The 13,770-nt window shown below is 39.0% G+C and overlaps 1 protein-coding gene across 7 annotated transcripts in view; it reads left to right on the top strand.

The window, feature by feature from the left end:
- Positions 1-13,770, top strand: part of celf5a (cugbp, Elav-like family member 5a) — a 249,745-nt gene that overhangs the window by 16,083 nt on the left and 219,892 nt on the right. For all 7 annotated transcript variants that reach the window (XM_086088752.1, XM_086088748.1, XM_086088750.1 and 4 more), the window contains exon 2: positions 2,654-2,736. In XM_086088752.1, the coding sequence (XP_085944878.1) occupies positions 2,654-2,736 (83 nt within the window). The remainder of the gene's footprint in view (positions 1-2,653; positions 2,737-13,770) is intronic.

Here is a 13,770-nt window from a genome sequence, read left to right as displayed (position 1 = left end):
AAACAACACGAATTTTAACATTTGCAGACCACAGAGTGCAAGTGGGGAGTGAGTGATTGAGTGATTTGCATGGCGGCCATTGGAAATCATTACATTAGCGTTGCAGTGACACTGTGGAGGCCACCCGCCTTGAGTTTTATAGGCAGTCACCTGAAAGGTTATGACACGCATACACATCGGGATGGGGGTGATAGAGGAAATAGGGTGTGTAGCAAACCAAAGGCTCGTGGATCATAATATGACCCACCAGCGCATGTGATCCGGACTGCTTCATAATTCTCACAACAATTAAAAAATTCGTTGTACTTGTAGTATAGTATTTTAAAACTGAAATGACCCAAACAATATTCACCTAGCTCTGAAATATAAAATTGCATGTATTTTATACCTGATCTAATTGATGGGATTTCCCAATCAATTGAAGGGTTGATTATTATTATTATTATTATTATTATTATTATTATTATTATTATTATTATTATTATTATTTTGGGAGGCTGACAAAAAATTAAGATAAAAAAGTAAAACATTTATTATCCTAATGTTAGAATTAGAATGTTAGCATTGCATTTGTCTGAGCAAAGACAGCTACCCTATTTTTTATTTTTTTAAATAAAAAACACAATTCTAATCACAGAAAATTGTACAATAAGATGATATTTATGAAAGCTTTTTAAAAAGTTTGATGCACTTTATTCTTTATTTACCCTTTTTGCCATTGGCATTTTTTATTTTTTTGCATATATTTTTCAATTTTTACACAAATTTTAACATGATATTTCTAAAATATGTTAACAGCATTACATATTTTACCTAAACCTACATTACTTAAACCAACTCTAAAATAGTTTTACAAATAAAACAACTCATTAAGGCTATGCATTGTTTTATTTTTACATTAAAAAAACTATACATGTCAATCCCAGAAAATTATATAGCATGTAGTATAGTGATAAAGATCATGATGATTTTTTAAAAGTTATGCATTTTATTTTGTTTTTTTATTGGGGGAGAGTTCTTTTTTTCGAAACTTTAGTGTTATAGTACTTTCTTCCTCTGATTGGTTGTTTTCCCCCCGGGTTCTGTGAGTTATTGTATATCAAATGACAGGCACAAGACAGGTCCAAAAATTATTTATTTTTCACATATCGTGTCACTCCCCCCCAAAATGGCCTACGTCATTTTTTTCAGAAAACACGAAATACTGAACCAAAGACTGACTGATTATACGTATTAATAAATAAATTCAGGAGCAGAAATGAATGATCTGTTTAACTAAGGCTGTAGCCAACATCCCGAGGAGATGTTTTAAGTGTTACTTTAATACTTCTCTGACGGTGTCAATCAAAACTACACATTATTATTATGCAGCATTTGTAAGGGCAGACCATACATGGCTTCATGTTAAACAATGGAGTGACACCCCACTCAGATTGGGTGACAGGGGTCAAAGTTGACAGGGCCAATGCTGTGGCACACTAGCAGTCGCTGGAGAGAAAGTTTGGTATGAAAGGAACATGGAGACACAATATTATCTACTACAACAATACATCACCGGCCGCTTTGAATACATTTGGATGTTGAAATGAGATCCAAAGCGCACTAAACCGCCGTCGGAGTGTCGCGAAAAATGATGTACGGTAACCCGCGTGAACCCCATTAATAGAACACAAGCAAATCTATTTATTCAGACAGTCGCAGGGAAAATGATTGCCTCAATATTCCGTCTGCTTTCTCTTCATCCCTCGTCTCTCCTCTGACAGATGTTGTGTGGATGTGCGCGCCTCGCACCCGAGTGCGGCGGCCATTTGCGAATGCACACACACTCCACAGTCAGGAGTGATTTTCTTTTTTAACAAAACCTTGCTGTTTACTAGGTATTCTTTGCCTTTTTTTTGGATAGTTTTTTTTACTGGCATTAGAACAAGTTTTCCTTGAAGAAATATTGATCTGACATGAAAATGATGAAAATGACTATGATAAATAATAAAATCTTTCCACCCTTTTCACACATATCTGTCAAGTCGCAGTTTAACTGATCTTGGCCACATTTGGCCTCCGCTACACTAGGTGGCGCTACAGCGCCTTTCAGCTTGTCTAGTGGCAGACGTTCAACAAATGCTACTTGCTAACTGGTCCTAGCTAAGTGTTCCAAGGGACAACTTCACAGCTGAATGTGAGTCATGTATGCAGGTTTTAATATTTCTTTAGTTTAATAGTATGATAAGTCAAGGGACAGCTTCACAGCTGAATGTGAGTCATATATGCAGATTCTAATATTTCTTTAGTCTAATAGTCATTTTTGGAAAACAAAAATACAACAAATTTAATATCCAAAAGAGTCTCGGTTTAACTTTTGTAAATGACTGACAGTGACTGAGAACCTACACCAAAACAAATGTTTTATTTCTATTTTTGATTGAGATTGTGTCCGCAAATTAAAAATAACAAGCATTTATGCTATAGGCTAATAATAGTTTTGTATGACTTTAGAGAGTACATTTTGTTCAAATTCTAAATGGTACAACCATAGGGGCATTACTACCACTATTTTTCACAATTTCGTGGCCTTCGTGTCTCTACTGAGTGCTCTTGTGTGAACCCTTGTTGCGTGCCTGCTTTTATTCCTAACGTTGTGTGCCTATTTTTACAGGTTGTGCGTTCCTCACCTACTGCGCCCGAGAGTCCGCCATCAAAGCCCAGAACGCCCTCCATGAACAGAAAACACTGCCAGGGGTAAGTGCTGCAGTATATGTGCATCCCGCTCCTCGTAAAAAATATGTGAGATGATGGAAAAACACAGGAAAGCAATTCAATCAGCGGCTTCACACTCTGAAGGCTCACTTTCACTCCGTCTTGCTCTCCACATTGATTGGACAGAGGCTGCCTCATTCTTAGCGCTTATTAATATTGGTTGTACTTATTCTGGCTTTGCTTTTCAGATAAAACACACAAAGTTTAAATCTCTTTTTTAATTGTTATCCTCACCAAACTATTTAGTTTTGTTGCGATTTATTTTATTTTCACGTATAGGTGTAGGTGAACTTCCCCGTTGCCTGCTGTGATGTTTATTCTTTGTTATTTTCTTGGCCAGAACCTGCTCTTCGATTTCACTCAATCATATAGGAAATTAACATATCTGTGTTTTCTCTGTGCTATATTGAATTCATATTTCAAACAGATCGGTTGTGAGAACAAATTGTTCCCAGTGAAAAGTCTCAGCAAATTATGTTGAAAATACCCAATTATTCCGTTTCCCCCATTTACATTGCTATTTTGCTATATGTTAGCATAATAGTTGGTACCTCTGGCACATTCTCCGCTCATGTCGCCGTATGCCGTTCGCATTGTAACATTCTTATCATTTTGCTTTAGCGCTTTTCGTGCAGAGGTTGCTATCTTACTGTGTGTTAGCGTAACAAGTGTTAGCATGTTGTCATTCAAATTGGAATACAATGCATGAACAAGCAAAAATTTAACAGTCTTACTATATGTATTTCAACCCTTATTCCAACCAGGTTGCTAACTTGCTAATTGTTAGCATAACAATGGAGTTAAATCCTTATCGCTCAGTCGGGTTTCTGTATTCAGGATGCTATCTTGCTATATGTTAGCATACTAAATGCTAGCATTTTAACATTAGTACCTAACCATGGTATACAATATAAAAGCATCTTGTTTCTTGGACCATTGTAAGGCTTTCTTTTTGTTGAGACCAACATTTAAAGTATTTCTACAAGACAAGCCCAAATAAAAGTAAAAACTAATTCAGGTTTCAGTATTGCAACAGTTATCAACCCCATTAATTTTTTTTCTTGTTAGAAGGCTATGGTTCTTAAAGGCTTAATATCATTCTTTCTAAATTAAAAAGATAGCTTATATGAGAAGGATTCATCTTCATGTATTTGCTCTGATGAAGCATACCAATACTAAATACAAGTGTTTTGAAAATATTTATTTAAGTCTACAGGTTTATACATAGCTTAAGTCAAGACTGGTAAAAAACGATTTATTAAAGAAAAACACAAGTGAGATTTTACTCAGCGACATCTGTTTTAACTATATTTAGGAGTTGATACCCCCAATCATACAGAAACTACAAAATATAATCTCTTAAATCTTAAAATAAAAGTGTCACTTTTTCCATTGTAATATAATTTTAATTGTATGTTGGCACTTCAAACCGGCAATTTAACCCCATTCTGCAATTTTCCCCCCATCCATTAAATAAATTATTAATATTTATTTAGGCATGTCTGTAAAAATGTTGGAGTGACTTACAACTGCAGTATTTATTTTATTTTAATTAATAATGAATGTAATGTCATCATCCTGTAATGGAGTGTGTTGTAGCTCCTCCTGACAGTCTGTCCTGCTGTTTAAATATATATATTTTTGATGTGATATGTTATTCGCAACGTTACCACGATGGCATTTTTAGGTCACCATGTTTTCAAACATATCTTTGCATGTTGCTTACACAAACGTCACTTCTAGTTGATGCCACATTCCTTCCTTCATGCTGCCACTTGAGTGTGTAATAAAACCGTTTTCTTGTACCCTTTCAATCCTGCTTTATCACCACTTGCGCTGATTCCCCTCAACCTCCCTTGGTCATGTCCGCACTACTCCCCCGACCCCCCCGCCACTCCCACCTCCTTTTTCCCGGCTCTTGCTGAGCGAGAGCATGTCATAGAAATGGAACAAGCAGACGTTGATGGCTGTTGGCCTCACGTATGAGGCGACTGTTACCTCCCCTTGGGCTTCACTTGTACATGAGCACGCGAGGGCCAGTGGTCCGAGGAGGGGTGAGGTAGCCTGGGCACAAACATGTAACTGTTGACGGTTACTTAGAACTTATATATACTTATAAATACATATATAAACTTATAAACGTATAAATATATCAAATGAAATCTGTGAGTAATGAGGCACGTGCTGCTTCACCATGTGTAAAGAAACATGCATTTTCTGATCACATGTCGCAGCCTGTTCTGGTAAATGGTTCACCTTGTTCGTACCCTCATAATTCAATATATATATATATATATATATATATATATATATATATATATATATATATATATATATATATATATATATATATATATATATATATAATATATAGCATAGCATGCCACCTAGCCTAGTATAGGGGTCTGCAACCTACGGATCTGGAGCCACATCTCTTTGGTCCCTCTCCTGTGGCTACCTGTGGATTTTAATTAATAATTTTTTTTAATTTTTTTTTTAGGTAAAATAATATTTAAATGAATTAATGATTAAATAAAAAATATTAATTAAATATTCAAAAAATGTGAGAGTCCAAAGTTGTCAGAAAAAAATATAAGGTGGATGGAAAAAGTAAAAAACAAACAAAAAAAAACCTCAGCTAAAATTGTTCAAAAAGTGACCATAAAATGTCCAAAAAGGAAGAGGAAAAGCCGAAAATTAGCACAAAATGTCCGTGAAAGGAAAAAACATTCAAAAAGTAACCAGAAAATGTCAGAAAACAAAAGAAAAAAATTGCCAAAAATGCCAGAAAATTGATAGCAAAAAATGCAGAAAAAAATGCACATAAAAAAAAGCCATAAAATGTCCAAAAAATGAAGGAGAAGCAGAAAATTACTGTAATATGTCCAAACAATTCCAAAAATGTCAGAAATTTGACATAAATGATGAAAAGTCTAAAGATGTATGAAAAATGAAGTGTAAAAAATTACCCCCAAAAATATAAAAATCCCAAAACAAAGGAAGAAAGATAAAATAAAATGAATGTCTACATACTGGCTATTTTTGCGTTGTGGTGCATCTCTAACTAGCTCTCGGGCCCTCAGTACATTCGACTAACACTATCACACTGATTCCTTCATCACATTGTTCAAATGTTTTGATGCTCTAGACAGGTTTTTGGTTATTAATTTGGCCTAAAGGTTGCTGACCCCTGGCCTAGTCTCACACTTACTTATTGTCCTATATTTGCTGGATACCTGCTCGGTTCACTCCATATGGTAAACAGGAGGCGCAGATGGTTTGACGGCTTGATCCAAAACACGGAGAGGCCAGCCGCACTTTGCTGACGGGCAAGCTCGTACTCTGATTCCATGTTTGGACCCTGCTGGGAGTTCTTATTTATCTTACTTTAATCTCGCCGCACATTAGCCGCTGACAGGAGTGGCACGGCCTAATGAACACGCATCGGACTGGAATGTAGCCATGATGTCATGTGGAACCTCGGGGACGGCAAAAACGTCAAGCTCTGTCGTTCAGCCAGGTGTGCGCTGCTTGGATCTGTTTGCGGCCAATGTTGATTCCTGGTAGCGGTGAAAAATGTGCACATGGTAGCCTGCTGTGATCCACACCACCCATGGTTGTGAATGCATTAATTCTTCATTTGCAGTCATTTTTCGTAATACATAATTTATGACAAGAAGCCGCTACATGTGATCGGATGTCTTTGTCTTTATACTTGGTGAAGCAGCATGCTGCTTACTGCCTGAGGTTACAATTAAATGTTAGTCAGAAGGCGGCTCATCTTTGGTAGATTAGAGCTGAGAGAGGAGGATTAAATGACTTTTATTGGATTTATTTCATGTCACTGATGGCGTAGTGGTGCATTCACCTGACTTTTGTGCATATGATGTTCCACAGCAACGTGTTTCCAACCTCTGGTCTTCAGGATCCCATTCCGAAGAGACCAATCCTACCACTTTTGTGTATGAAACTGCACGGCAATAGTACGACACCATATTTACATAGAAACATTGCAAGGTAGAGCGCATGGCGAAAACCAGGCTTATCTCACCCACACATCCCCTGCTTTCCCTCACCGCCACTCTCGCAAATCCTGGCGATCCAACACCGACGTAATCTCGCCGCAGCATGCGTGTGCCACATCGCGCAGGATATAACATGGCCCTGAGCGTTACGTTTAACGCTTCTGCTCCGTACAGTTAGTATTAACCGATCTGTACTTGACCTGGGGTGTGGGGGTGCAAGTGTGAGAGGGTTGCAGTGATGTAGGAGGCAGGTTTATGGAAATGGGAAATAGCACCCGCATTAAAACCCCAATGAGAGCAGCGAGGGGATTATGTTCTGACGCACACACATATACAGTCACACACACGGACTCCTGCAGTGTCAACACTCTAAGCAGATCCCCTCCCTCTCAATTGCCTTCTCCATTTCATTTTTTATTCCATTTTTCTATTTGCTGTTTTGCGTGTGTAAAGTGTGGTACTGTGTACAGATACATGTGTCAAAGTAAAACTTTGGTAAAGTACTGATTCGACATCTTTACTTAAGTAAAAAAAATAAAAATAAAATAAAGAAAGTACAGTACAGTTGCTGAAATATTGTGATTAAATGCCAAAAAGTAATGTATTAAAGGGGAAGTCAACACCAAAACTTTCTTTACAATAATATGTTTTATGCAGCCCCACTAGTAAACATTGTATTTTAATCAATATTGTGCTTTCAGAATATGCATTAAGTAGCCAAATTCACCCATTTTTTTATCCATCACAGTGGGCGGCCATTTTGTCACTGTCAATTGAGAATGATATCACAGTTCATCTGTGTCCTGAGTTTGGTTATGTGACATTCACAAGCTGATTCGTGATTGGTTACCTGAGCCTTGAGCAAGTGTGATGTCATTTTCAGTCGACAGCAAGTGGCAAAATGGCTGCCCCCTGTGATGGATAAAAACTGGTGGGTATTGCTCCTTAACTCATATTCTAAACACAATAATAAAGGGATACTTGACTCATTGAGCCATTTTCAGCAGCAAAAAGTTCATATTTTGTCCAGAATGAATTTGGTAACTTCATTATTTGACACGAACAATTAACAACTTTAAATAATTTTTTTCCCACTTGCTTTCGACTGAAGATGACATCACCTGCGCTGAGGAAGTGGGTAACGACCAATCATGGCTCAGTTTGCTGACCAAACCCAGAAAACAGGTGAGCCATGATTGGTCGTTACCTACTTCCTCAGCACAGGTGATGTCATCTTCAGTCGACAGCAAGTAGGAAAAAATAGTTTTGAAAGTTATTAATTGTTCAAGACAAATAATTAAGTTATCAAATTCATTCGGGACAAAATATTAACTTTTTACTGCTGAAAATGGCTTAACCAGTCAAGTATCCCTCTAATCACAATGTTTTATGTCACTGTGTTTAGAGGAGTGGGGGTGCATATAACATATTCTTGTCAAGAACATTTTGTGTTTGACTTTTCCTTTAATAGTTTCAGTAAAGAGCTCGAGTTCATATTTGTTTGCCAATGCGTGATGTCGATGGGTGGGGAACATCTTGAATGAAAAAAGCTATTTTTATTGATATGTGGATTAAAATGTAAGGAGCAAAAGCAAAAACTAATCAGAAAAATAAATACTCATGAAAAGGACAGATATGTTTATATGTATTTGTACTTTGTTACCTTCCACCAGTAGCACGTGCGAGGCCATAATGGGTTGTGCGAAGAGCAGAACAAGACAAGGCAGTGTGGCCTTGCAGCCTCGCCGCCGAGCTGTTCCTCGACACGCCGTGGAGCTTTTTGCGCCCGCGCAAACTATAAAAACGCACACCCGTGATCGTGCGTGCGCGCCGCCATCCATCTGCCTCTCCGGCTCGTGAGCCAAGCTCGCCCGCGTGTCGTCCGATCTGCTGCAAAACGCTGAATTATTCAATGCTACACTGTGTGAAGGTTGTACGAGGTAGTACGTTTGGATTGTGTGTGTGTATGTGTGTGTGTGTGTTGTGTTGAGTGGGGGTGGGAATAGAGCGGACTGGTCAGCATGAAGCCAATTGGTGCTGGCAGGATGTTGAGCCTTGTAGCTAGAGAGAGAACTCGTTAGAATTTAGCCTTTGGGAAGCAGGAGTGTGTGTGTTTGTGTCTGTGTGTGTTCGTAATCAGTAAAATGATTGTGGCAAAGGGAAACCGGGCAAGGTCTTTCTTTTTCTTTAAAATATTTATCTTTTGGATTCGCAGCAGTACATGTGTTTGGAATATAATGTTGCTTTTTAAACCACAAAGCCCCTCTTTAGTGCCCCAACGTTTCCATTTTTCATAAGCGCCATGGTGATGTCTCTAGTTTTTTCATTTCAATATTTTATCCTTTTTACAAGCAGCCTAAAAACAGGGGAAGAGTTGAAATATTTTTTTTAAATCAAGTATCAGTCAAGTAACTAAGTTACTTTCTAAAGCAAATGATCATTAAAATAACAAAGTTACTTTTTAAACCAAGTAATCAGTAACGTGACAAAGTTACATTTTGAAAATAATTCATCATTGAAGTAACTCAGGTGCTTATTAAATCAAGTAATCACCACTTTGGAGGTTCCACAGTATTGCAAATAAAGTTCTGCAAAAAGCAAAAAACAAGTAATCAGTAAAGTAACTACGTGACTTTTAAAAGCAATTAATCAGTAAAGTAACTTAAGTTACGTTTTAAAGCAAGTAATCACAACTTTGAAGGTTCCACTATGTTGCAAATACATTTCTGCAAAAAATTAAGTAATCATGAAAGTAACAAAGTTACGTTTTAAAGCACGTAATCACTACTTTGGCGGTTTAATTGTGTTGCAAATAAAGTTCATGAAAGTAACTATAACTACGTTACTTTTATAAGTAATCAGAAAAATAACGAATCTACGTTTTAAAGCAAGTAATCACTATTTTGGTGGTTCCATTGTGTTGCAGATAAAGTTCATGAAAGAAACAACATTACTTTTAAAAGAACGTAATCAGAAAAGTAACTAAGCTACTTTTTAAAATCAAGTAATCACTAATTTAGAGGTTCCTCTGTATTGCAAGTAAATAGTAAGGTACTAAAGTTACTTTTTAAAGCAAGTAATCATTAAAGTAATTAACTACTTACTTTTTCAAGGTAACTGCAAGATAGGCTCCATATCACCTACATCCCTATTGAGGACAAGGGTTATAGGGAAAAAAAAGGTGATTCTCTGAGAGAAATGAATGCTTCAAAATGAAAATGACTTCGGCCAGCATCACAGCATAAATTGTGATCTACTTTGGAGATTCCACTGTATTGCAAATAAAGTTCTGCTGCGTTGTTGTAACCTGACCTATATTCAACTTTAGTAGCCAGGGGGACCCAGTGATGTTAGTGAAGTCTGCAAAGGAGCCACTGTAACATTTCCTCTGTTCTATGTGATGTATGATTCTTATAGGTGGCGCTGTGTTGCTCTGTATGACAATGTGGCAACAGTGACAATGTGTAAACACAACCATTCTTCTATTGTACGTGTGTGCTTGTGTGTGTGTGTGTGTGTGTGTGTGTGTGAGTGGCATGACGACTGTCGCCGCGTGTTGATGTAATGCGCTGCTGCTGTGCTCCTTGGAAAACAGATGAATCCACATACACATGCATCCCCCCGGAGCGAAGAAGCGGCTAGAAATAGACTACAACAGATATATGTTGAATCGTTGGTGCCGTCAAAATGTTGCAATATTTTCTGTCCGTCTCGCTAGTGCTCCTTTTGCTACCGTACTGTGGCAAACACACACACTATACACACAGCCATACACAGGAGAATAGCAACATGTTTAGAGAAGCCCTCTCCTGGGATTGGGCTTCCTGGTGTTTTTGAGGGAAAAAAGGAAAGGATTTGTACTCAATGTCTGTCTTTGAAGAATAAACGACCTAATAATACATTCGACTAATAATTAGGAGTGTCAAAATGAGTGCGTTAATTTGCATCTAATTTAAAGTTCCCTTAACGCCACAATTTTTTTTTTAACGCGCGATTAATGACCGCCCCTAATTTGGAAAGCCTGTACTGAGGAAATTTCCAGTCGCAACGCAGCAGACATGTCCATGTCAAAATTTTGCAGTAATAAATCTAATAATAATGCATATATTTGTGGAGACTGGAGTCAAGTTGTATTTTACAGTTTTAAAAATGTGCAGAATTCCACAAGTTGCTTCATGTTAAAGATTAGAGAGCTCTTGCACTGAACTCTCACCAATGTCTTACAAATGCAATTATGCCATCTAGTGGCAGAAAAATGACCTCAACACAAATCAATATCACACTTGTTTTTTTCCAGTACAGTGCATCTTTTTATTTTAACTAAATTTGATGATTTATTATGAATTATTATGAATGTATCATATTTTATTGTACATACACATTGAACTAGAAGGGCAAATAGGGTGCAGACCTCTGCCAAGACAAAAAAAAAGTCCTAAAGGTGGCACACGTTCCAAAGTAAGCACTTACACACGACAAGCTTTTTATTGATTGATACTGATTGGCAATGGCTGGACTTGCACAAAACAATCGACTCTATTGTGCAAATTTCTCACTGACACATGTTTAGAAATCTGAAGCCACAAAAGCTTGTCTTGGATGTGTAATTTCACACTTAACGGGTGGGCACGCACTCCAGAGACCCAACTATTTGTATACAAGAAATTGAAAAGAAAATTTTCCGTAATATGGTCACTTTAAAGGGGAAGTCAATCGCAATTTTTTTTTGTTGTGTTTGACAATAATATGCTCTATGCAGCCCCTCTAGTCTAAATATGGTATTCTGGTTAAAAATGCGTTAGTGGAATATGAATTAAGCAGCAAAATCCAGCCGTTTTAATCTATTTAGGGGCGGCCATTTTGCCACTTACTGTCGACTGAAGATGACATCAATGTTGCTCAGGCAACGACCAATCGCAGCTCACCTGTTTTCTGAAGCCGAGCTATGACATAGCTCAATAACAAGTAACAACCAATCCCATCTCAGCTTCAGAAAACAGGTGAGCTGTGATTGGTTGTTGCCTGAGCCCTGAGCAACATTGATGTCATCTTCAGTCGACAGCAAGTTGCAAAATGGCCGCCCCCTGAGATGCATAAAAATGGCTGGACTTTGCTACATAACTCATATTCCTCAAATGTATTATTAATCAGAATGTCATGTTTCGACTAGTGAGGTCATATATGACATATTTTTGTTAATAAATGTTTAAGGTTGACTTCCACTTTAAACTAAGATGCTCCACATTTGGAGGAAGACATTTTTTATAAACGCCGACATGATCTCCTCCACACCCTCCCCACACATGAATCCACTTCACAGTGAGAAGTGTGCTATTTTTTCCGAGGTACAGGTTAGCAAAAAGGCTGAATTATTAATGTTTTTTGGTATTTTTAGCCCGTTTAACCTATTTCTGGTTGTGGCTGGAGACCGCTCGCCCATCTGTCTGTGTGATTCCATCATGTGACACCGCCGCGATCTGGGTTACGGAGTGGAACAGGCGCGGTGTGCGCTTTTTTGGACATGCACCTGCTACCTGTAGGATGAGTCCCCTTTTTGTTGCAGGGCCCCAATCAGCGGGTCCCTGCAGTGGCTTGTACAGGTGTGCCACTGCCCGGAGGCACAAGGAAGGAAAGAAAACAATAGAGGATTGTGGACATGCTTGATGAATTCTGGCCTTGAAGGGCAGCTTGTGCATGTGTCTCTCTTGCGCGGACGTGTGTGTCCTTGTGTGCGTAGGGAAAGAGAAATGATTAGCCTACAAAATACACACACAAACAGACAAGCCAGCAGATTAGCTGGCAGGCAAGCGTAACTCGGGAACAAGCAACTTCACGCAATAATGAAGGAAACATGTACACTTACAATCACGTGTCACCCATTCCGACTAATCGGAGCTGACATCTGACCTTGAGAGGAAGTAAAAAAAATACGAGGAGGAGGGGGGGGCACGTGGTCATGTTGACAGCTCGAAGTCATATACCTTCAGAGCCAAAATAGCCGCGAGCGCGGCATGCGTCGTCGATCTGAGCTTGACTGAAATGGCACACTTACTGTGCAACCAGAGGGGGCTCATTTGTAAGGCAGATGCGGGCGCCTTTACTGGGGCGCCTGTCGAGGGTGTAAGGTATGCGTGTGCATGATGGGGGTTTGCACAGCACGACAGCCAGCCGATTGTCAGCAAAAATCAAGACTAATGAAATACAGTACACATGGCTCGGGGGCACCAGAGGAGTGTGACTGACAGGAGGCGTGAGTGGAAAGAGCCTGAGGAGAAGCCTCCAATCTTGAAGTTCCAGCCCTCTTTCCCAACCCGGATAAGGGAAGCAGCATGAGGCATAGGGCGGAGGAGAGGGACAACGTGTGTGTGTGAGGGTCCCCGGGGGATATGACACCGAATACAAGTGCATGGGGAGTGCTACTGATGGGCCTGTTCATGTGGAAGTGGGTATTATCATTGCAGAGGAGGGCTGTCAGCAGCGCTCTCTCAGGGAGTCAGTGTCAGGGCCGTCGCTCGCGGTGAAGGCTTTTGTCGTCTGCCCCGCAGGAGACCGGGACGCTGGCTTTTGCTGCTTCAGCTGAGATAGCAGCGAGCGTATCATGCACATTCAACATTTCCCTAACGCGACTCGGAAAGTTCTTGTCAATATTTTTCATACCCTTTGCCTGTCCTGTCCCCTAATCCTAACATGTCCCCTAGCCAAAGCCTACGATAATATAACCCTAACACTTAGCACTAAATCAAACTTTTTTTTTTCTTCCAAATTCAAGGTATAGACTTTACTGGTGAACAAATTGGAACATTGAGAGCAGCCTTTTCATCGAGACTCTCTTCACCCTGAATTCAGAAAACGCTATGTTCTTGTATTACCAATCTTCATGCATCTTAACTCATTCACTCCCAGCCATTTTCAAAAACTCACAGTTTGAGTTTTATGCTGATTAAAACTAAAATTGGCATGCTGATTTTAAAATTGTAATCATTCTTTCCCC

This window comes from Leptonotus elevatus, chromosome 11, assembly GCF_054856555.1.
Source record: "Leptonotus elevatus isolate MCC_2025b chromosome 11, RoL_Lele_1.0, whole genome shotgun sequence".
NCBI classification, from domain to species: domain Eukaryota; kingdom Metazoa; phylum Chordata; class Actinopteri; order Syngnathiformes; family Syngnathidae; genus Leptonotus; species Leptonotus elevatus.
The sequence above is the reverse complement of the archived record's forward strand: the minus strand, read 5'-3'. Positions and strand labels throughout refer to the sequence as shown.